We start from the raw sequence: 24964 nt of genomic DNA, 5'->3' as shown, positions 1-24964 counted from the left end.
AGGAAAGATGCTTAATCCTTAAGGAAATGCCAACGTTGGGAGAGGGAGGGAAGTTGCACCTTTATCTCAAGGGCCTTTGTTCTTGCCATAGGGAATGTCTAAAGCAGATATACAATGCGTGCTCAATGGCCTCGGTCAGGCCCTTTTGGAAAAATAAGGTCAGGCCGAATTAGGTTTACACCAAATGGCTTCCTCATATACTCCAATATATCCTATTACTTGCCATTTTTATTTGTCAAAAGTAAGTAAAATTAGGAATTCAGTTTCTCAGTTGCACTGGCCACATTTCATGTTCACAGTAGCAACATAGAGCTTGTCCAGATTTAGACTTCAAAATTTCCTGGGTGATGTGTACTTCATATTGTATGCCATCATTATGTGTCAGGAGGCACATAAATGAAAGTTGTCCCATATTTATTAGTGATGCTAAGCATTTGGTCAAGGTGCCTTTTCTTTCATAGTCACGTTTTTCTTTTCGATGATCTGTGAGTGATACTTTAACAACAATAATCTGTTCTCCAACAGCCTTTCAACAGTGGTTTTAGCATCACTTGTTGATCTTCACCTTAACCTATTTTTACATTGGGGGGTTACAAAATGGTAGTTTTTCTAATTCTAATGTTTTTTTCCTGAGGAAGATTTGCCCTGAACTAACATCTGCTGCCAGTCTTCCTCTTTTTTTGGTATGTGAGCCACTGCCACAGCATGGCCACTGACAGACGAGTCATGTAGGTCCGTACCAAGGAACCAAACCTGGGTCACCAAAGCAGAGTGTGCCTACCTTAACCACTAGTCCACTGGGGTTGGCCCTTATTCTGTGTAAGTTTTCTAATTCCTTCTCCATTATTGAGCTAGCAGTCTTCTGTGAGGAGGAGCTTTCCTTCCCCACCTCCCCTGGCCTCTATACTTTTTTCTTTTTGGAGTATCACAACTTATACTTTCCTGTTACAGACCTGGAATCAATGATTTCTCCAAAAAGCCTATTTCCTTTTGGACACCAAGGTCTATGTGATACATGGGCTCAGTGCTACTATACTAGGGTATAATTGTCTAAGCCTTTCGGTAGATATCTAAAATATATATTTTCTTACATTATAAGTCCATATTCATATTCCCAGTACCAGTTTAATATTATATGCTTTTTTCTTTCTCTTATTTTATAGTTGTATCTCTTTTCTCTTGTAATAAAAACTTGGTTCCTAATAGCATTAATATATTTTTTTATTCTACAGTCTGTGTACAGTAGTTTAAAAAATTATAAAATCAATATTACTACCAACTGTAGACTTGTTCAGTAAAGTATTGAGTTTCTTTGCATTTCTTTTTGTCCTTATAGGTTTATATTAAGGATATAAAGTGCAGAATACTGTGCTCAAATATTTGTATGAACTCTAAGTCTTTTCTCTGCAAGGTTATGGGTTATGCTATCAATTTGATACACTGTTACATTCGTTTCTGTTTACATTTAATATTAAGGTTTGCTTCCTTTTTGAATAAACTTATTATTTAAGTTTTTAAAACTTTTTCATGGTTCAAAGGCAAAACCATATAAAAAGGTAATTCAGAAGTCTCACATAACCACTAGTAGCTAGCCGTTTTCATCTATTAGTTTGTAGTGTAACCGTTCAGTGTTTCTCAGAAATAATTGTCACTGAGCCCTAAGGGACCAGTGACCCACAAGTGAGAGCCGCTTGTGCCAATAGAATGGGACCAGGTTCAGAATAGTAGAGCAGAAACGTTATTCATTGATCAGTGAATGGAGGAGGCAAAGCCCGTGCTCTTAAGCACCTTCTGGAAGAGAAGGTGAGCAGGGTTCTTATGGCATGTGAAGGGGGAGGGGTCTCTGCATCATCACTCTGGGGGGGGCATGAGGCATCCTCAGATCGTCTCTTCTTGCACAGGGCAGCTTTTGCACACGGCACCCCATCGCCATCTTGGACCTTTCTGGTTTGGACTGGTTCTGCTATCTGGCCTCCTGGCATTGTTCTACCTTGGTTCCCAAAGCTGTGCTTTGTTTTTGATATGGAAATGTTTTAGGGACTTCCCTGGGTGACATAACCACCGTGTGTGTGTGTATTCAGGTTATCTTCACATGAAGGTACTTTTTTTCCCCATTTAACACTATATACTGGAAATTAATCTATACCCGGTTGTAGTGATCTTCCTTACCCTTGTTTCTGGCTACAGGGCCCTTCATTAGTGCATATATGATAGTTTATTCACCCTGTCTCCTATGAATAGAATTTGTGTTGCTTCCAATTATCCTAGCCAAAGCAGCCTGACAAAACTAGGAACAAAACTGTAGTCCAAGAAAATCAGATTTTTTTACTCATTGCAATGAGGGAGACTGCACAGCAGAGGAACAGTGGGTGTCTCAGCCGAATAAAGCAAAGTGGATACTTAGTGGATTCTGAGGAAGGGTGGTGTTTAAATTGGAATGAAGCAATATTTTGATAGTCTCAAAGCAAAGCAGGACTGTATAAAGGGATTGACATGAAGTCTGCACTCCAAACAACCCAGGATCCCATTTCCCTGGAAATAATAAAATTAAGATAGATGTGGAATGTTGTGTCCAGAAATCCTTTATTTGAAGCTCAGCACCTGGCTTTTAAATCTAGACTCCTCTTTCTCAGTGTCGAAATAATGACATAGATCCTCCAGGTGAAATTGGGATGTTTCAGTCTTTCTGATATAATTTCAAGCAGTGAATTTCTGATAGTCTCTGATTTTAGAGAACAAAGTTTCTTAGTGAATAAGAAAGCAGTAGTAACTCTGTCATGTATTCTTTTATGAGTTCGTCAGTCAGGTGCTGCCACAAGAGGAGACAGGAGAGGCTCAGGAAGAAACAAAGGTACTCACAGGTCCTAGAGACAAGAGGCAAGGCATACTATGCAGGTTCATATAGAAAAATACCAGGGTGGTCAGGATGCAGAAGAAGCAGCAGCTAGGAAAAGGTTTAGGCCATTGCCTTAATGGGAATTTCCACGGGAAAGGTAAGGCAGAGAAAACAGCCAGGATTGGCTAGTTTGAATAATTTTGGCAGGCTTTGGACTATAGGCGTGGTCTCTAGTTGCCTACTCTTTGGCCCTGGAATGATTAAAGCAGAGGAATATTGCCTCCTACGGTGTATGGCTCCTATGGTGTGTGGGTCAGATAGAGATAGTATGGCCCTGGAGTGATTGGTTTGCATATCAAAGTTGTGCTCCTGGGGCCAGCCTGGTGGCACAGTGGTTAAGTCGCACGTTCCGCTTTGGCAGCCCAGGGTTCGTCGGTTCGGATCCCGGGTGCAGACGTGGTACCACTCACCAGGCCATGCTGAGGAGGCGTCCCACGTATAAAATAGAGGAAGGTGGGCACGGATGTCAGCTCAAGGCCAGTCTTCCTCAGTAAAAAAAAGGAGAATTGGCAGCAGACGTTAGCTCAGGGCTAATCTTCCTCAAAAAAAAACCAAAAAGGTTTCTTTTTCAGATGTCAAAACCTTGTACTCTATAGAAAAAAAGATGTGTATGTGTACAATACCATCAGTATGCTGATATTTTGATATGATAGTAACTTTGGGGTGATGATAGTGGAGACTTTTAGAGACTAGGGCCTAAGTTTTCCTAAACAACACAGAGAGCATTTTACCATGATAGTAGAAAGGAGGAACACAAGTAGAAGCACAAGGAGTCCTTGTAGGCCAGCCCCTAATTAAGTTTCCCATTTATATGGCATTAATCAAGAAAATAAATCTAAAATTTTTTGTGGTCCCTAACAATATCTTGGTGGAGTTGTAACATGTTTTAGAAATTTGCTCAGATCAGGGTGGCACGTCTGGCAGTTTTGTTGGAGGGTATGAGCTGGTAAGTTTGTAAAGTATATGTGAAGATTAGTGGTATTGTGTGTAACCAAGAGGGAGGAGTGATTATCGTCTCAAGGCAGGAAGTCATGATGAAAAGTTGGAGGGGTCAGTAGGAGAAGGCATCAGGGAATGGGTGGTCTTCTCCCCAGGACGTCGAGGGGTTGACTAATATCAGGCAAGTGCTTCCTGGGGAAAGTAATAATCTCTACTAATTTTTTCTTCTTTTTTTAAATTAAAACTTTGTTTTTAGAGCAGTTTTTAGGTTCACAGCAAAATTCAGGGGAAAGTACAAAAAGTTCCCATATAATACCTGCTCTCCTCACCTCCTCCAACATCCCCCACTGGAGTGGTACGCTTGTTACAACTAATAAACCAACATTGACATATCATAAACACCTAAAGTCTACAGATGACATTATGGTTCACTCTTTGGTGTACATTCTATAGATTTGGACAAATGTATAATGACATGTATCCAGTCCATCATTATGGCATCATACAGAGTATCTTCACTGTGCTAAAAATCCTCTGTGCTCTGCCTATTCTCCCGCCAACCCCCCAACTCTTGACAACCACTGATATTTTTACTGTTTCCATACTTTTGCCTTTTCCAGAATGTCATATACTTGAAATCATACAGTCTATTAATTTTTGGAATGATATAGATACTAGTAACCTCTACTAGATTGCCCTGTAGGCATGGGAGTGTAGGTGCGTATGTTTTGGCAGAGAGCAAGGAATATACCTTGATCATGGGCTAAGCAGACAGGGAATTTAGAATCATAATAGAATCCCCAATATCGAAGGAAGAAAATAAAAACTGTCCTACATTCAATTTGTGCTTTAGAAAAAGCACTCCATGGGGTTGCGAGGGCAGAAGTTTTAGTGTCAGGGTGAAGCCATCCCCAGTGGAGAGATCTTGGGCTAGAGTGATGTCATCTGAGGTGATGTCATCTCCAGCAATGAGCTCCTGGGCCAGGGTGATGTTGCTGAGGTGTGGAACTAGAATATCCTTTTCTAGTGGATACCCACTCCAGTTGATGTGGACCTCAGCGTTTGCCATGTTTACTTTTATTTACTTATGTATTTTTTAAAGATTTTATTTTTTTCCTTTCTCTCCCCAAAGCCCCCCGGTACACAGCTGTATATTCTTCGTTGTGAGTCCTTCTAGTTGTGGCATGTGGGATGCCGCCTCAGCATGACTTAGATGAGTGGTGCCGTGTCCGCACCCAGGATCCGAACCGGCAAAACGCTGGGCTGCCCAAGTGGAACGTGCGAACTGAACCACTCTGCCACAGGCCCGGCCCCACATTTGCCATGTTTAGTTGAAACAATGGCTTATTTGGAGAGTTTGAGCCTCTGGATTATAAACCAGTGAAAGCAACGAGATCAATAATAAGTCCACTGTTGCCAGAATAGTGTGCAGCTGTACTTGACAGGGTTTTTGTTTTTTGATGGAAGCTTATGTTCAAATGGGTCCCATATAAGATAAACAGTTGCCTGGTCTTTGGGACAATCAATGGTTAGTAGGTCCCAGGAGAGTATGCCCCTTCGATCTGGCTTCCAGTCCTTATGGGATGGGGCAAGATTAAAAACTTATAGATAAAGTTTAAGGCCTGGGGCAAAATAGAAAACTTTAAGGGTTTATTTGTTCGACTGGAATCTGAACAGGATTTGTTCAGGAGACCATTATGTGTCTAGTTAATCCGGTTATCTGTACCTATAGGGGATGTGAAAGTTATATTGAATGCCTTTTGCAAGAACCCAGCATTGTATATTCTAAGCAGTGAAATGTGTCTTGGTTACTACCAGTAAATGTCTGTAACACCAAAGGGAATAAGGAATATCCAGGCAAATCCTTGTATTGTGGTTGTAGTTATATGTAGAGATGTGTGATTTTGATTTATATTTTTAGGTAATGGTCCAATAGTTTATGATAACTATTGTACTGCCTGAAGTTTGGCCAAGAGTGTTGTTTTTTGGGGTCCCATCCTTTATTAGAAACATCATGGCTAAAGGATGGAAAACAGCAACATTCTATGAGGCTCTATCACATATGATGGTTAGTAGTGCCATCAGCATAGAATGCCATGAATTCTCATTGCTTTTCACTCAGTTGGTCCCAAGTGGCTTCCTAGGTAGTCAAGGGTCTGCAGGAGGGGTGACATCCTCCAGCACCATGGCATCTGGCAAGAGACTGAGGACATGTGAGGCCACCCCTCCTCCTGCACGTGGGATATATCAGAGGGCCCAGGTTTGGTTCCATCCTGTGTTAAGGAACAAAAACAACCCAAATTAATCTATAGTGTTAGAAGTCAGAATAGTGCTTCCATTTGAGAGAGGAGAGGAATAATGATTTAGATGAGGCATAATGAGTGCTTCAGGGGTATAGAAATTCGTGATAATACACTATACATTTGTAATTCTATACTTGTTTGAATATGTACTTCAATAAAATATTTAAAAAATGAACTCAGCTATAATTTCCAAATGTTTGAAAGAGATCAGGAAAATGAACATAAAGCGTAAGTAAGGGAGGAATAAAAATAAAGGCAAAATTTAATGGGAAAAAAGTAGAACTGATGCGTAGTACTAAGATGTGAATTTTTTAGAAAAATTATAAAATAGATAAACTTTGGCAAAGTCTGTTTGAGCCCTCCACCCACTCCATACATTTTATGCTCTCTGATAGGATCTACGGGAGAGTGTCAGATCTCTTATTTGAGTGTTTCTAAGCTGATCCCCTGCTGGAGTAGACCAGCATTTGCAATGTATTCTGAGTTTATTTTGTGAACCATGGTACTGTTCTAGTGCTTTGAACCAAAAGTTGAATATCACTTTTTAGACAAGGCAGATGTCAGTTTTCAAGAGTTTTCTGAAATGGCAGTTTTCCTAGCCTGTCATTGTCTTGCCCGGAACTAGTCTTGAGTTTGTAAAGAAACATCTTTGGGTGTATGTGTGTGTGGTGGGGGAGGTAGGGGATAATATTCCTTATCCATTCATCTACTTTTTTCCATAGCACTTACCACCAACTAATATAATACAAATTTAATGTGTTTATCATCTGCTTAGCCCTTTGGCATGTGAGATACCTAAGGCATGGGGCATTTTCTGTATAGTTCACTGCTCTCTGCTCAGTGCCTAGTGTATTATGTAGCAAAGAAAAGGCCCTTCATAAATATATGCATAATGAATGAAGGCATAAGCCTGTGAAAGGACTTGAAGAAAGGCAACCTGGGCTATGTGACTTTACATTGATGATCTCCTCCTGCACGGAGATTCGTTTGACACACTTATTAAGGACACTTAAGTCTGACATCTTGTAGTCCTTTTTGGGTTCTGCTGTCACCATATGCCTCATTTACAAATTTTACTTTCAAATTAAAATCAATAGGCACTCCCATTAGTGTCCTCAGAGACTCCTTCACTGTAAAGACTTTGGCAACCTCTTCTAAAGCCGCCTGAACTCTCTGGACCACTTTTGATGGCCATTAGTTACTCAAGGGCTTCTGATGCTGGCATCTGTCAGAGAGAGCTGAATTCGATAAACCGTTTGGGTTGGGGGTCCTCATGACCACCCTCATGCTCAGCAATTCACTAGAGGGACTCACAGCATTCATTGCTGTTAAACCCATGGTTATGGTTTATTACAACAAAAGGCTGCAGGTTAGAATCAGCAAAGGGAAAAGACACAGGAGACTAATTCCAGAACAAATCAGGCACAAGCTTCCAGGTGTCCTCTCCTAGTGCAGTCACATGGGCATTGCTTAATCCTCCTAGTAACAATGTGTAACATCACATGTAAAATGTTGCCAACCAAGGAAGCCCATCATGTATTAGTCTGGTCGGTGGGCTGCTGTAACAAAAATATCACGGATTGGGTGGCTTACAAACAACGGAAATTTCTCACAGTTCTGGAGGCTGTGAACACCAAGATCAAGGCATCAGCAGATTTGGCGTCTGGTGAGGACTCACGTTCTGATTAGTAGATGATGGTCTTCTTTCTGCATCCTCACATGGCAGAAGGGACAAGGGAGCTATCTGGGGTCTCTTTTATAAGGGTACTAATCCCTTTTGCATAAGGGGCCTAATCAACTCTCAAAGGCTTCGCCTCCAAATATCATCACTTTGGGGATTAGGTTTCAGTATATGAATGGGGTGGGGCACAAACATTCAGTCTGTAGCACCTGAGCTTTGGCGTCCAGGTTTTTTATTGGAGGTCAGTCACGTGGCCGTGTAGCACCTGCATGACTGACTTCAGCCCCCCAGGGTTTGAACTTACTCACGTTGCCCAAAGTCTGAGGCATATAAAAACAGGTGGTCACTATCAATCACCTTGTTAGCTTAAACTGTGCGGTCAAACTAGTATAGTATGGTCCAGGTCCTGGGGCATACAAAAACTCTTATCCGGCAGGATATTCCATGGGCTCGGAGGTCATTTTCCACAAGACAAGCCAAAGGTGCGTCCTGAAGACAGGACTTTCTCAGGAAAGTGCCGAGTTTGAGCAACCCAGATATGCTGTTAATCATTTCCTGCACACCATTTCGAGATCATCTTCCAGTCATGTTGGAGAATAATAGTAACCTCAGAAGTTCAGGCTTTTGAGACAGAATAACCCGCATTCAAACCCAGACTCACTCCTGCTTAATTGGTCATCTTGGGCCAGTTACTACTCCTGTCTGAACATAGGTTGCCTCAACTGTTGAATGACATTAATTGCCGGGGTCCCGCCCCGGCAGAGTCCAGGTTCCTGAGGGATGGACGGCGTCGGCGCAATGAGGGAGGGGGAAAATAAAGGAGATGTGAGACTTGGGTTGGTGTTAGCAAGTCCAACTTTACTGTGCACAAGTGTCGTTTATATATTTTTCAGGATTAGTACAGAAATAGTTCTACAAATATTCTCAGAGAGATAAGGAAGTAAAAAACAAGCACAAGAATATTTATTAGCATTCTGTTCTATAGAGCATAAGGTTAATGGTAGTCTTCTCCGCAATTAACTAGTGTTTGTTGTCTCTAAGCTAAAGGAGATAGGTACCTAGGCATCTGTTGTAATTCATGGTAAAGTTAAATCAAAGAGAGAAGGTCCAGGCCTCCGGACAGGACAGCAGTCCGTCTGGTTACATCCTGGGGGAGCCATCCCTGCCTCCCTCAATCATTTACGTCATTAGTGTAGATGGTTAGTGGGAACAAAAGGCGACTCCAGGGTGTCTTATCCCCAGGGCTATCTGCATTCTCAGCGGGCAGTTAAACATCTTTACTTTTGCGCGCCCTTTAGGGGGTGGAAGCATTCCTTTGTCTTTTAGATTGTGGAGCTAACAGTCCCTTAAGCACACTGCCGGAGAAAGTATCACTTTGTTAGTAAAGTAAAGGGCTGAAAAGCTAAGCTAAACTATATATCTTCAAGAATAAAAAAGAGAAATAAGTATACACCTAACCTTGATAGAAAGCATGCATATAATTCAGAAAATATCAGGGATGTTGGCCGGCCATCCTTCACCGAGGGGCATTCTTGCACCCCTCGGCCCTTCTACTCACCAATTATTTATTATTTATTGCTTTTAGGAGAAAACCTCTATAACATTTTAACAGAAAGCAGAAGGTCAAGAATAATATATAGATACTTCTTGATCATCCAATTAACCAGCAAACTTAGAAGGACGATGCATGTGTATATTTAGACAAAGAACTGGAGGGAGAAGGAAACATTAACCAGATGGAGGCCATAAACCTAATTCGACATCTTATCTGGGCAGGATTCCTTTCTGATTGTCTCAAATGGGACTGTGTGCTCCTCCATTAATTAACTGAAAAATATCTTGAAAGTTACCTGCAGGTGGTCACATTCTCTTACTATATCTAATTTTCCCAGGAGGTAGTGCCTCCCAAGCAGCCACCCAAAGGAGTGAAAACTGGAGGTTAAGAAAGGAAAAGGAATGAAGGGCAATTAGAAGCAGCACAGGTTTCAGAACTATGTGAGGGGCTGGCCGGTTATTCTTCACCAAGGGGCGACCCTGCACCCCTCGGCGTTAATCGGCTGGACCCTGTCAAACAGCCGATCAAATGATGTAGCCACGGCTCCCAGCAATTAATAATAACTATTTTGATAATGAGCTACTACTGTTTCTGACATATAATGAGTACTCAGTAAATGACAGTTGTTATTGTTTATATTCATGTGGTTTAGCACTCTACAGTTTCTATTGGCTTTCACATATATAACCTCATCTTCCGCAGAGGCTGATGAATGATGCTTGATGGCAGATGAGTATTACCTGTTGCTTAAAGATTGACGGTAGGAGGCAAGACTCCCAGTTACTACCTGATCAAGAGGAATTGAGATTGACCTATCCATTAAATTCAGACACTGTCTTGAAGAGACTTTGGGAACAAGAAATATTTGGGCAGATTTCACTCTCTGACTCAATGGATGCCAGACATTGATCTTTCCCCTTGTGGTAAGTCCTTGTTGATGCTCCTTTCAGAGACCCTGCGTTAACTAGCCCATGAACGGCCTGTCTTATGATCAGGGCCTGAGCAGTCCTGCTTCTCAGCTGTCTAGGAGGGGCCTTAAGCAGATAGACTATCCTGTTGTCCAAGTCCTGGTATTTGGAAAGGAGGAGTAAGTATGTATATTTTTGTGGGAGAAGTTTTGCTTAATCATATGATGAGTTTTATCATTGTTGGCAAACAACAACTCTGTCTTTCTGGACTTTGAATTTTTTTATCTGTAAAATGGGATTATTAAACTCCTCCTCCTGTTTATCAAAATCCAGAACCCCTTTTCTTTCGTAACTTCAGATGAGAGAGGCTGCTCGGGCGTTTTATGGCAGGTGTGTGTGTGTGTCCATTTAGAATTAGTGTGGAATGGCTTCCAGGCTTGTGAGTGTGGAAACTGTGGGCAGCCTGGGTTCTCAGGTTTTATTTCTTCTCCACAAGGTCGTCTTTCCCAAGACTTTTTCTGTCTTCATAAGGAGAAGTCAGAAGGGGAAAAGACTGTGGCTGGATCTCTGACAAATTATTCTCAGGTAAGTAGAAAATATGTTCTTTTATTAAAGTGCATGCTTCTTCCTACCAGGTAGACAGGGTTCCTTCTAGTGGAACGGAGCTGCTTAATGTAAATAGGGCCTGCTTAGGGCCTGAGTCTCCAGTTAAATTTCCTCAGGACCTCTCATGTGGTTGACAGGTTACATAGGGAAATGGTACTGTTGTCCCAGTACAGTTGGCCCTTTGTATCTGCGGGTTCCACATCCGCAGATTCAACCAACCATGGATCAAAAATATTAAAAACAAAACAAAACAAAACAAAGGAAAACTGCAGAAAGTTCCAAAAAGCAAAACTTGAATTTGCTGCATGCTGAGTACTATGCAGAATCCATGCAAATGAAGTGATGTGAAGGCATACCCTGCTGTAGCCTGCTGCCATTTCACAGATCCTCAGTCTCTTCAGCACTCCTTGTTTGAGCATGCTTCACCTTGAGTCTGGCTCATTTGCTACTTGTGTTGTATGCACCCTTTGTTTCTGTGAAAAAATGGCTCCTAAAAAGCAATTAAGTGGTAAAAGCAATCCCTTGAAGGCTAAGAGGGAGTGTTAAGTGCTCTCTCTCTGAGAAAATAAAAATCTTAGATCTTTTGAAAAGTGTCATGGCGCTTGTTGAAGGGCTGTGAGGTCAGGAAGAAGAAACTGAGCGTTTGCACAATCAAGCAGAAAGAACTTGAACTCATGGAAGTGTTAGTGCTGCCCCTACAGTGGCAAAAGTGGTCTCTCTGGTTCATGATAAAGCACTTGCAAAGACTGAGAAAGCATTGTGTGTGGCTAGAGGACATGTCACAGAAGCATATCCCTATTGATGGCGAAATTATGAGTGGAACAGCACTTACCTCTACTGTGAGGGGGTTGAGGAGAGCCAGAGCAAGGAGTTTAAGGCTAGCTATGTAAAGTGCTACAGCCTCAGGAATACTTTTTTCTCATCATTATTACCTAAAAATACGGTATAACGACTATTTACATATTGTATACATTGTGCTAGGTATTATAAGTAATCTAGAGATGATTTAAACTATACAGGAGGATGTGTGTAGGTTATATGCAAATACCACGCCGTTTTATGCCATTTTATATAAGGAGCTTGAGCATCTGTGGATTTTGATATCCTCGGGGAGGGAGGTGCGGGGGGTGGGGTCCTGGCACCAGTCTCCATCGGATTCCGAGGGAGGACAATATTTATTAACTCAATACGATTCTCATCCATGTTGATCGTGTGTTGTCATTTTGCTATGATAGACAGTGAGAGAGTGGACATGCAAGTCTCAGAATTTGTGCTGTCGCTGGAGGAATGATTCGTTCATTTACCAGCATTTATTATGTCTATAATCTGCTCAGCACTGTGTTAAATCCTGTCAGTAGAGAAAAGTCAGACTAGAAGAGGTCACAATCTGGTTGTGAGGAGATAGATACATTCATTCAGTCGGGTGAAAGAGGTGCTCTTAAAGCTATGTAACTGGATGAGATCACCAGTGAGTATGTCCAGGTAGAGAGGAGAAGGTCAAGCCCTCGGGGAGGTGGTGGGAGAACGTGGAACCCTGTCTAGGCATTGGATCTCCCTTCTTCTTTCTCCAGTGAATATTGGTGGAGATGGCAATTGCCTGATGCCAAGATGTCTGTGATGGTTTAGGACCCAGTGAGAGAACGTGTCTGTGGAAGTCAGCCAGGAGGAGTGGACTTTGCCGGAACAAATTCAGAGAAACCTGTACAGAGATGTGATGCTGGAGGACTACAAGAATCTGGTTGCAATACGTAAGGCTGATAGCATTTCTTCATTTAGTTTTTTCAGGAACAAATATTTTTAAAGTGAGTGTATCTTAGGCTCTGTGCTTATTAATCGCAATGCAGTAGTAAACAGAGCAGACATTGTTTCTGCTCTCAGGGACCTTACCATCAAGTGTTTTCCTCATGAAAATGAAGATCTGTTCATTGCACTGGCTTTACTTTCTCTATGGGTAAAAGGCTTAGGACTTCAAAAATGTTTATACAAGCTTGAGCCGGGATTTCAGGGGAAAGATTAGCAACCCTTTTGGTGCCCAATGAGAGACAGAATGTGTGTTTGCACTTTAGTTTATTTGAAAGTTTACTGGTTTATTAGAGTTGGCATGAGCATTTTGTTGTTTCTCAAATTATACCAACACTATTTGATATCCCTGAAGAGCAGAATTTTGGCCCCTTGGTTTATGGAAGTATTTGCCATCCTTGCATTTTCTTCTTACATCAGTCGTCTTTCTTTGAGAGCAGACCTGGTCTGATCTTTCAGGTGGAACAAAGAGGAGAGCTGAGGACACTGGGAAGAGTTCTGCAAAGCGAGGGAGAAGGCAGGTGTGGTTCTTTATGTGAAACAACTCTAATCCATGAAAGGTGCAGACCATTTGGAAATGTTAAATAGGAAGCTTTGAAGATCTTTTTTTTTTTTCCTAAGAATACTGAGGCCACTTGGTTTCTAAGGTTCCTTTCGTACCTCAAACTTCCCTTTTTCTTTAACTTTTCATCCACCTTCTTAAACTTCCTTTTGGCCTGGGGACAGTAAGATCTGTCCCATTTCTTCTTCAAATTTATCATTTGCATTTAGCTCTTTATCCATTTCTTTCAACTTTGTTTTCCTGGTTATACTGCTTTCTGTTCACTGTTAGTCTCAATGTTTATAGAATCATTTCTTAGTAAATCACCTAACTGTGACCACAGTACCTTATCACTGCCAAACTCTTAATACAACCAAACTTCTCAATCTCTGTTTTCATTTATTTCTTTTTTTCAATATATTTTAAGTTAATGTTTGAAAGTAAATACACATTGGCCTTCATTTTTAAAACCTTCCTTCCATCATTTATTTCTCCAAGAACTTATTTTTTTTTTATCTTATTTCAGATTGGGACGCATGTCTTAATACCAAATGGTCAGCACCTCAGCAGAATATTTTGCAGGGGAAACATCCAGTGTGGTGGAAATGGTAAGATTCACAAGGTGTAATTCCTTGCCTTCCACACTAGTAGAAGATTGGAAATTCCATAAATTAGAAAAGCAGCACAATAATCATGAAAGACATTTGAGGCTAGTGTTATTCACCCAAAAAGAAGCTGTTTCTTATAGAGTCTTGGAGAGTGAACTTGGCAAATACTTTAAATACCCTTCACAATATATTTCATCAGTGTTCACTCAGCTAAATATTCCCATATATATAATTCAGATGAAGTTTTTGATAAATAATTCTGTCTCGATCACTTACCAGCTAAACTCTATAAGAATCCTTGTGAAATAAAGAATACAACAGAACTTTCTACAGAATTGTCACTTCATACTGCTTGAAAGCACGCAGGTCTGGTACCGTGCATTGCAGTGAAAATGGAAGAAAAAACAAAAATACTTCAGTCATACTGATTTGTTTCCTGTATAGTCTAACACAATTCAAGGCAGAGGGGAGAATCTCTGAACATAATAAACCTAGGAAACTTTTCTCAATAATCTCTTCAACCGGAGAGAAAACACAATGGAGAGGAATCGTTTAACTTTTCCCATTGTGAGGAAGCCTTGAGTGAACACTCATACCATAAAACTCACAGGAGTACTTACATCAGAAAGAAAACTTGTGAGTGTAATAGTGTGGCAAAGCCTTCACAAAGAACTCTGCCCTTAAACTACTTAAGAAAACCCATAGTGGAGAGGAACCTCCTAAGTGTAATCAATGTGCAACAGCCTGCAGCCAAAATCTACATCTTCTGGTTCACAAGAAAACTTATACTCAAGAGAAATCCTGTAAATGCACTGACTGTGGAAAAGGCTTACCTTCTTCCTCACATCTTAGAGAATGTATGAGAATTCATGATGGAGATAAAACGTATGCTCTTAAGAAATATGGGAAAGTTTATTCTCCTTCTATAAGCCTTTTTGTGCACATGCGAACTCACAATGTAGAAAAACCCTATGAATGTAAGAATTTAAGAAAACCTTCACTGGGTCTTCACATCTTACTCAACATTTAAGAACTCACAGTGGACTGATGCCTGTGGAATGTAAGAAATTTAAGAAAGCCTTCTTTATTCCCCAGATCTTGCTAAACATATAAAATTTCATACTGGAGAGAAACACTATGTTTGTAAGAAGTGTGACAAAGAGTTTACTTGTGTCTCAAAACTTAATATTCACATGCAAGTTCACACTGGAGAAAAATCATATGAGCGTAATAAATGTGAGAAAGCATTCATTGATTCTTCAGGTCTTATAAAACACAGAAGAACTCACACTGGAAAAAAGCCTTATAAATGTAAGGAATGTGGAAAAGCCTTTGCTAGTTTCTCACACCTTACTGTATATATGAGAATGCCCAATGGTGAGAAGCCTTATCAATGTAAGGAATGTGAGAAAGCCTTTAGTAATTCATCTTGCTTTAATATCACCTGCAAACTCACCCTGAGTAAAACCCTGTAATTGTAAGAAGTGTGGGAAAGCCTTTATTAGATCCTCATTTCTTATTCAACATTTAAGAATTCACAGTGTAGAAAGTCCGTTTGAATGTAAGGAATGTGGGAAGGCATTTAGATATCCTTTCCACCTTAGTCAACGTAAAACAACACATACTGGAAAGAAGCCATATAAATGTAAAACATGTGGGAAAGTCTTTACCATTTCCTCACACCTTACAGTACACATAAGAACTCACACTGGTGAACCACCTTTTGAATTTAAGGAATGTGGGAAAGCCTTTACTTGATCCACATATCTTATTCGACATTTAAGAACTCACAGTGGGGATAAGCCATATATATGAGGAATGTGGGACAACCTTTAGTAATTCCTCACGCATTACCAAATGTATAAGAATTCACACTTGAGAGAAGCTTATGCTTGTAAAGAATGTGGGAAAGCCTTCAACACTTTCTCACACTTATTGAACATGTACTAATTTATACTGGAGGTAACCTTACACTAAGGAGGTTGGAAGCCTTTAGCTCTGCCTTATACCTTAATATTCAGCTGTGATTTCACAAGTGTGAAAAATCTTACGAATGTAAAAAGTGTAGGAATTTTTATCCTCCTCTATGGGAAAGTATGAAAGCACACATTATGAGAGATCCCATGAGTGAAATGGATAAAGGAAAGCCTTTGATTGTTCTTTGTCATTAGGAAACATGATTCACACTGGAGAGAGACTGTAAATTAGAAATATACGGAATGTGGGGGCCAGCCCTGTGGCTGAGTGGTTAAGCTCGCGGACTCCACTTTAGTGGTGCAGGGTTTCGCTGGTTCAGATCCTGGGAGTGGACCTCACACTGATCATCAAGCCATGTTGAGGTGGTGTCCCACATAGCAGGACTAGAAGGACCTACAACTAGAATATACAACTATGTACTGGGGGCCTCTGGAGAGAAGAAGAAGGGAAAAGCAGAAGATTGGCAACAGATGTTAGCTCAGGTGCCAATCTTTAAAAAAAAACAAAGAAAGAAATACAGGGAATGTGGAAAAGGCTATCTTAATTTACTGTACATGTAAAAAGTCACACTGGAGAAATTTTGTTTGAATAAAAAAAATCAGAATACTTTTAGTAAATATGTTTTTATAAAAATAAAAATCCTAAAAGGGTTTTTTTCCTTAATGAAAAAATTTGGTTATCAAAAGGGTTTTAAGGTGCCAGCCCCATGGCCTAGCGGTTAAGTTTGGCACACTCTGCTTCAGTGGCCTGGGTTCAGTTCCTGGGCATGGACCTACACCACTTGTTGGTGGCCATGCTGTGTCAGCAACCCATATACAAAACAGAGGAAGATTGGCACAGATGTTAGCTCAGGGCAAATCTTCCTCAGCAAAAAAAAAAGGTTTTTAAATAAAACCTAAGGGTAAGGAATTTGGGAAACTTTTGGAGTACAAATTTTCCCTTACTGCCTACAAGAAAATTGATACTGGATAAGAAAACAAAGTAAATTTTTATTTAAATATTTGCCTTTGTGTGTGTGTGTTTTTTAAGGTAGACCCATAGTTTTAAAGATTAACGATGTTGAGCATCTTTACGTGTGCTTCTCATTCATGTATTTTCAGTGAACTGTCTGTTCAAATAGCTTTTTTCTTGTTGTTAGAGTCTTTGGTTTGAGTTATTGAGGTTGGTTTTCTTAATGAACAGGTTTATTGAAATATAATTGCCATACAATAAACTGCACATACTTTAAGTGTACGATTTAAGTTTTGGTGCAGACACACATATCCTTGAAACCATCATCAATCATTTCCCCATATACTAGCAAGGAAAAAATGGAATTTGAAATTAAAAACACAATACCATTTACATTAGCACACCAAAATATATGCAAGATCTATATGAGGAAAACTACAGAACTCTGATGAACAAAATCAAGCACTAAATAAATGGAGAGATATTCCGTGTTTATGGATAGAAAAACTCAATATTGTCAAGATGTCACTTCTTCCCAACTTCATCCATAAATTCAATCAAAATCCAAGCAACTTATTTTATGGATATTGACAAACTAACTCTTAACATTTATATGGAAAAGCAAAAGATCCAGAATAGCCAACACAGTATTGAAGGAAAAGAACAAAGTTGGAGGACTGACACTGCCTGACTTCAAGGCTTACTGTAAAGCTACATCAATCAAGACAGTGTGATATTGGTAAAAGAGTAGACAAATTGTTCAGTGGAACAGAATAGAGAGCTCAGAAATAGACCCGTGTAAATATAGTCAACTGATCTTTGACAAAGGAGCAAAGGCAATGGAATGGAGTAAAGAATTCTTTTCAGCAGAGGTGCTGGAACAACTGGACATTCATCCGAAAGAATGAATCTAGACACAGACCTTACACTCTTCACAAAAATTAACTCAAAATGCATTGTCGACCTAAGTGTAAAACACACAACTATGAAACTTCTAGAAGATAACATAGGAGAAAATCTAGATGACCTTGGGTGTGGTAATACCTTTTTAAATATAACACTGAAGGCATGATACTAAAATAAACAGGACTTTATTAAAATTAACTTCTGCTCTGCAAAAGACGTTGTCAAGAGAGTGAGAAGACAAACTACAGAAGATACTTGCAAAAAACACATCTGGTTAAAAGGCTGTTATCCAAAATAGACAAAGAACTCTTAAAACTCAATAAGATGATAAACAGCCTGAATAAGAAATGTGCCAAAGACTTTAACAGACACTTCACCAAAGAAGATATACAGATGGCAAATGAGCATATGAAAAGATGTTCCACAGCATATGTCATCAAGGAAATGCAAGTGAAAACAACAATAAAGAGCTGGCCTGGTGGCATAGTGGTTAAGTTCCAGCGCTTTCTTTCGGTGCCCCAGGGTTTGCCAGTTCAGATCCTGGGCATGGACCTACACTGTGCTCATCAAACCATGCTGTAGTGGCATCCCACATAGAACTAAAAGGACTTACAACTGGGATATACAACTATGTACTGGGGTTTTGAGGAGAAAAAAAAAAGGAAGATTGGCAGCAGATGTTAGCTCAGGGCCAATCTTCCTCACACACACAAAAAAAGTGAATAGTTAAGACAGGTAGGTAGTCCTAGGCTGGGCCCTTACGGGTGAACACTCATCCATGGTTCTGTGACTGTGATCCTGGAATGGATAATTTTTATCTCCTTCCATTTCTTTCCCCTCTCTTGGAAGTTACACAGCAAATTGTATCCATCTGATTGAATGTGCATATCATATACACTCTTGTTAGACCTCAGATAGCTCAGCATGACGCTAGTTAAGCACATGATTTTATTATTAAGCCACTTACTCTGCAGATCCCAAGATGAACCTGAAAACTCACCCATCAGCGGCCCCAGAGACCTATTACATCAGGGTGAAATCATATCAGAATAAGACTGACCTTTTTTCCTCAATCATTTTGCCTCTTAGTAATCATTATTTTTCAAATTAAGAGCCATCACAACTCAGGGAAAAGTAGAGAGAAGGACTGTTTATTTTTCCCCACTGTTTTGGCACCTGTAACAGTACAATTGGTTTAATTTCAGGTTATCACAGTTATATATGTTGGTTTTCATGAATCTCAAGAAAATGAAAGATTTATTGCTCTCATCAGAAATAAGAGGAACAAAACTTTCATTCATGTGTCAATTGCAAAAAAATCTTAATATTTGATAAGGAAAGATACATATTTTTTTGAAAATATACATGAGTGTGTAATGAAGCTGGAGGTTTTGATTTTAAATCCCCAGATATCCCAGATTTAGTCTGGGAATTTGTATTCAAATATGCCTCTGCTCTTAACCCATATGTGGTGCAATTTTGCCAGTTTTTGATCCAGATATAAGTGGTGAGAGGGACCTTTGTTTTTTAAAAGAAAATTCCAAAGTAGTTATTTGTAAAAACCTGAAAATGTGGCCCATATCCTAACTTGGTTAGAAGGAGCCACGTTTGTCTTTTTCCGTGTCTCAAAATAAAGGCCTTCAATTTGTCACCAGTAAGTTAGATGTTTCCCCTACGTTTTTGATATATTTTCAGATTAAAGATCTTCTCTTCCAATCCTTATTTTCCTCACTTACTAAAATTATTTTTTATAATAGCTTTATGGAGTTAAAATTCACATATGAGTCACCCATTTAAAGTGTACAATTAAGTGGATTTTAATATATTCTCAGAGTTGTACAATCATCACCACAACCTAATGTTAGAACATTTTCATAACCCCGAAAAGAAACCCGGTACCCATTAGCTGTCACTGCTCATTCCTCCCTACCTCCCAGACCTAGGCAACCACTAATCTATTTTTTGTCTTTATAGATTTATCCATTGCAAACATTTCATATAAATGAAATCATACAATATGTGGTCTTCTGTGACTGGTCTCTTTCATTTAGCATATGATTTTCAAGGTTCATCTACATTGTAGTATGTGTCAATATTTAATTCCTTTTTATGGCCAAATAATACTCCCTTGTATGGATACATCACATTTTATTTATCCACTCATTTGATGGACATTTGGGTTATTTCCACTTTTCGGCTATTATAAATAATGCTGCTGTGAACAGTCATGTACAAGTTTTGTGTGTATCTATGTTTTCATTTCTCTTGGGTATATACCTAGGAGTGGAATGGCTGGTTTATATGGTAACTCTATATTTGACATTTTGATGAACTGCCAGACAGCTCCAAGGTAGCTGCACCATTGCACATTTCCACCAGGAAAATATGAGTTCCGAGTTCTCTACATCCTCACCAATGCCTGTTAGTCTTTTTGATTATAACCATCAGAATGGGTGTGAAGTGCTATGTCATTGTGGTTTTGATTTATGTTTTCCTGGTGGCTAATGAGAAGCATCTTTTCATGTGTTTAATGGCCATTTATATTTCCTTTAGAAAAATATCCATTCAGATCTTTTGCCCATTTTTTGTTTTTGTTTTTTTTCTCCTCAAAGCCCCCCAGTACATAGTTGTATATTCTTCGTTGTGGGTCCTTCTAGTTGTGGCATGTGGGACGCCGCCTCAGCGTGGTTTGATGAGCAGTGCCATGTCCGTGCCCAGGATTCGAACCAACGAAACACTGGGCCACCTGCAGCGGAGAGCGCGAACCCAACCACTCGGCCACGGGGCCAGCCCCTCTTTTGCCCATTTTTTGAGTTGTCTTTTTTTTTATAGAGTTGCTAAGGCTGTTAAGTCATGATGCGATGTTAGCTTTTATCAGACACTTTTACTGTATCATTGAGATGATTATACTGTTTTCTCCTTTGATCTATCAATGAAACAAATTATATTAATGGATTTTCTAATAAACCCCTTTTGCATTCCTGGGATAAATCCAACTTGGTTCTGATGTGTCATCTTTCTCGTTTATTGATGTATTTGGTTTAGAATTATTTTCCTTGGAATATTTGTATCTATGTTTATAAATGATATTTACCTATCATTTTGTTTTCTTATAATGGCTTGTCGTGTTTGATATCAATATTGTCAGTCTCAAAGAACATTCCTCTTCGCTTTATACTCTTAAACAAAGATAAGTCAAACTGTTACATGAAATTGTTTTAAAAGTGGCCATGTCTGTCTCCCCGCATCCCTCCCCTGCGGTACTGTAATAGACTAATCAAAATGCAAACATGGCGTTTTGGATCATGCCCAATTCTGGAGTTCTTACATGCAGGCTAAATTAAATAAAACCTTCCAAATATCTAACTCTTGCCTCATAGATTTGATAAGTCATTACCCCTACTAATGGTTAGTAATATGGAGACATGTGACCAAATATATTGAAGTATAGTTTAAGTTACCAGAATCTTCGTATGTCTAATCCCTAAAGACTTTGAGTCAGATTGGACTGTTCTCTTCTTTGAAAGGCAGCACTGACCTATAAAACCTCTGGGCCTGGTGTTTTCTTTGTGGGAGTAATTTAAATACCTAGTTCTTTATTCTGCTACTGCTTTTGTTTTCGGGTGTTCTTTTTAAGGAATCTGTCCAAGCAGTGAGTTATCAGGGCTGGGGAGACCTGGAGCCTCACTGAAGGGATCAGCAACAGCCCAGATTATTTCATTTTTTTAATACATTTTTTATTGTGGTAAAATGTATATAATATAAAATTTGCCTTTAAAACCTTCTTTTTTTTAAAACGTTTTTTGGTGAGGAAGATTGTCCCTGAGCTAACATCTGTTGCCAACCTTCCTCTTTTTGCTTGAGGAAGGTTGTCCCTGAGCTAACATCTGTGCCAGTCTTCCTCCACTTTGTATGTGGGATGCCACCACAACATGGCCTGCAGAGTGGTGTGTAGGTCCGAGCCCAGGATCTAAACCTGTGAATCCTAGCCCTCTGAAACAGAGTGCGCAAATTCAACCACTATGCCGCCAGGCCAGCCCCCATAACCATTTTTAAACGTAAAATTCAGTGGCATTAATTAAATTCACAATATCATGCAACCATCACCTTCCAGTTCATATTTGCAATTATTTAATACTATTCAGTTATTTCTATCAAGTCATTTTTGGTAAATTTTATTTCTCTAGTAACCTATTGTGTGTGAGTTTTGAGCTTGATTGGCATAAAGTTGTTCATAATGTTTAGTTATGAACATAATTAAACACATAGTGTTTAATCATATGTTAAACTCTGCAGCATCTGTAATTGTGTTCTCTTTTGCTTTTTCATTTTCTTTATAGGCCTCCCTTTTTTTCTTGAATAATCTTGCTTTTTTCCTATTTTGTTTGTTTTCAGAGAGCCAATTTTTTTACTTGATTGGTCCTCTCTGTTATTTGTTTTCTAGTTCATATTCATACCATATTCTTTTTTTCCCTCAACTTTTCTTCATGTATTTTGAGAATTTTTTCTCCATCCTCTTAGTTGGAAACTTAGATTAATTTTTAACTTCATTTCTTTTCTAATGTAAGCATTTAAAGCTTACTTTTTTTCCTAAGACCCACTTTAGCTACAACCTACAAGTTTTGGTACCTAGAACTAATCATAAGTGTGATTTTTTCCTAAACTCCAAATATATGACTTTTTTCTATTAGAACGAACCATATGAAGCTGCTAACATTCAACCATTTTTTTAACTTGCTAAAATGCTAGTTTCATGTGATTCAACATAATACTTTTCTTCTGTTATTACTATATAAGTTAATTACATTTTTCTCAGAGAAAATACTTGTATACAAATTCTTTGAAAGGTTTAAGACTACCTTTGTAGAATAACAGTAGGGCTAGTTTTTGCAAACATTCCACATGTGATTGAAAAGAATATGTGTATTCTCCCTTTCTTGAGCATAGTATCTGTAAGTGTTTTAGATTAAGCTTGTTTATTTTATTATTCAAATCTTCATGCCCTCTTTTTTTCTTCTGATCTGTTCATTACTGAGAGAAGTGTGTTAAAATCTCTTTCACTTGTCTATTTCCACTTTAATTCTGTTAGCGTCTGTTATAAAATTTATGAGACTACGTTACTCATATAACCAACTTCAGAATCTTTATAAGTTCCTGGTTAATTGAATCTTGTACCCTGATGTAGTCACCTTTTGCAGTGCCTTTTGTCTTAAAATGTGTGAAGTGAAGTTAGCCAAACAAACTGTTTTGGTTAATATAGCCTGGCAGGTGCGTTGTTTTCATATTTGAGATTCGGACTTTCAGTGTTATTTTGATGTTTAGTGCATCTTATGAAGGAGCTTCGAGCTGGAGTTTGTCTTCATCTACCATGGCAGTCTCTGGTTTTCAACTGTAGAGCTTAGGCCACTTACTTGTACATTTATTGTGATTATTGAAATAGACGTTCTCTACCATTTCACATGTGCTTTTTATTTTACTACTTTTTTTGGTTTCTTTTCCCTCCTTATTTTTCTAACCTTTGGAATAATTGAGGGGTTTTTTTTCCTCATTCTATTTTTTCTTCTAGATTGTGAGTTAAACCTTCTATGTCCATTTCTTCAGCTGTTACCCTAGCTATGTTATCATGCATACTTGGTCTAAAGCTAATCAATATCTTTATTCTCTACTGGAAGAATACAAGGAACATAAAACTGTAATTACCTCCCTCCCAATTTGTGTATTTTTATTATTCAGTATTAGAATTCTAGCTTGCTTTTCTATCTCACAAATTAGATATTATTATTACTATTTTATATAATCAAGGCTCATTAGTTTTACCCATTTTATTTTTGTTCACTCTACTTTCTTAACATTTCAGGTGTTCAAATTCCTATTTCCTGGAATCCTAGAATTTACTTTAGGGATGATCCTTTGATGGGTAAGCTCTCTCATATCTTTATTTTAAAATGTCTTTATTTTACCCTCCTTCTTTTAAACTTCTAAGCTTTTCATCTGAAAATTTTCCAGCATACACAAAACTAGAGAGAAGAGTATAATGAATCCTCATGTCGTTGACACTCACCTTTGACAATTATCAATATTTTACCAATCTTGGATCACCTAGGCCTGAGCTGTGTAATCCACTAGCCACGTGTGGTATTTAAATTGCTTAAATAACACTAGCCTCACTTCAAGTGCCCAATAGCCAAATGTGACTGGTGGCTACCATATTAGATAATAGTGTTGGACAGTGCTTGTAACCTATCTACCTGCTCTTCCTTATTTCTGGAGGGTTTTTTTTTTTTTTTTTTTTTTTTTTACAGCAAATTCCAGACATGTGCTTTCATCGGTAAATACTTAAGTATGCATCTTGAGCTGGTACACAACCATCACAGCATTTTCCCCCCTGGCAAACTCCGAAGTTCCCTGATCGTCTCCAGAATATCTTTTTACAGTTGGTTTGTTCAAATCAGGATCCTATCGGGGTCCCCACATTGCTTTTTGAATATATCTCTCTTAAGTTTCTGTTTTCTCTCCTCCTCCTTTTGTCTTTTTTTTGTTTTTTACCCATTGACTTGTTGGACATATCAAGTCATTTGTCCTTAAAATGTCCTACATTATGGATTTGGCTGTTTCTTTGTGTTGTTTAACTGCTTTATCTCTCTATCTCCTATTAAAAGTAGTTAGTCTAGAAGCTTGAATAGATTGAGGTTGGATTTTTTTAAATTCACCCTGAAACCTAAAGGAGATATTTTAACTGGATTTAGAATTCTAGGTTGATAGTTACTTTCTTCTCAGTACACTGAGCATATCGTCCTGCTTTCTTCTGACATTCATTGTTGTTCTTAAGAAGTGAGCCATCAGTTTGCTTTTCTTTTTAGGTGACCTCTTTTTCCCCTGGCTGCTTTTAATATTGTAGAAAAATTAATCAACACCAAGGAAGAAAAAACTATAATGAATCTAGGTGTGGATTTCTTTTTATTCATTCAGCTTGGGACTTATTGTGCCCCCTGGATCCAGAGGTTAGTGTCCTTTACTAATTCTAGGAAATTCCTAGCTAGTTTCTCATCAAATGGTGTAACAGAATTCTAATCTGGTAGTGAGTCTTTGCACTGAGTTCCTAACTTCAGTGAGTATACTTTTTTCTTTTTTTTTTTTTTTTTTGAGGAAGATCAGCCCTGAGCTAACATCTGCCACCAATCCTCCTGTTTTTGCTGAGGAAGATTGGCCCTGAGCTAACATCCGTGCCCATCTTCCTCTATTTTATATGTGGGATGCCTGGCTTCCCACATATAAAGCATTCTCACATCAAGC

General features: G+C 38.9%; 1 protein-coding gene across 1 annotated transcript in view; it reads left to right on the top strand.

Annotated features, from left to right (window-relative positions):
* Positions 1 to 24964, top strand: part of ZNF177 (zinc finger protein 177) — a 36081-nt gene that overhangs the window by 1938 nt on the left and 9179 nt on the right. Inside the window, exons 2-7 of the mRNA XM_046685980.1 lie at positions 10077 to 10297; positions 10779 to 10867; positions 12460 to 12636; positions 13148 to 13209; positions 13756 to 13837; positions 23529 to 23588. Coding sequence (XP_046541936.1) covers positions 12603 to 12636; positions 13148 to 13209; positions 13756 to 13837; positions 23529 to 23588 — 238 coding nt within the window. The 5' untranslated portion in view covers positions 10077 to 10297; positions 10779 to 10867; positions 12460 to 12602. The remainder of the gene's footprint in view (positions 1 to 10076; positions 10298 to 10778; positions 10868 to 12459; positions 12637 to 13147; positions 13210 to 13755; positions 13838 to 23528; positions 23589 to 24964) is intronic.

This window comes from Equus quagga, chromosome 14 (genome assembly GCF_021613505.1).
Source record: "Equus quagga isolate Etosha38 chromosome 14, UCLA_HA_Equagga_1.0, whole genome shotgun sequence".
Taxonomy (NCBI): Eukaryota; Metazoa; Chordata; class Mammalia; order Perissodactyla; family Equidae; genus Equus; species Equus quagga.
This window is presented reverse-complemented; position numbering and strand designations above follow the sequence as displayed.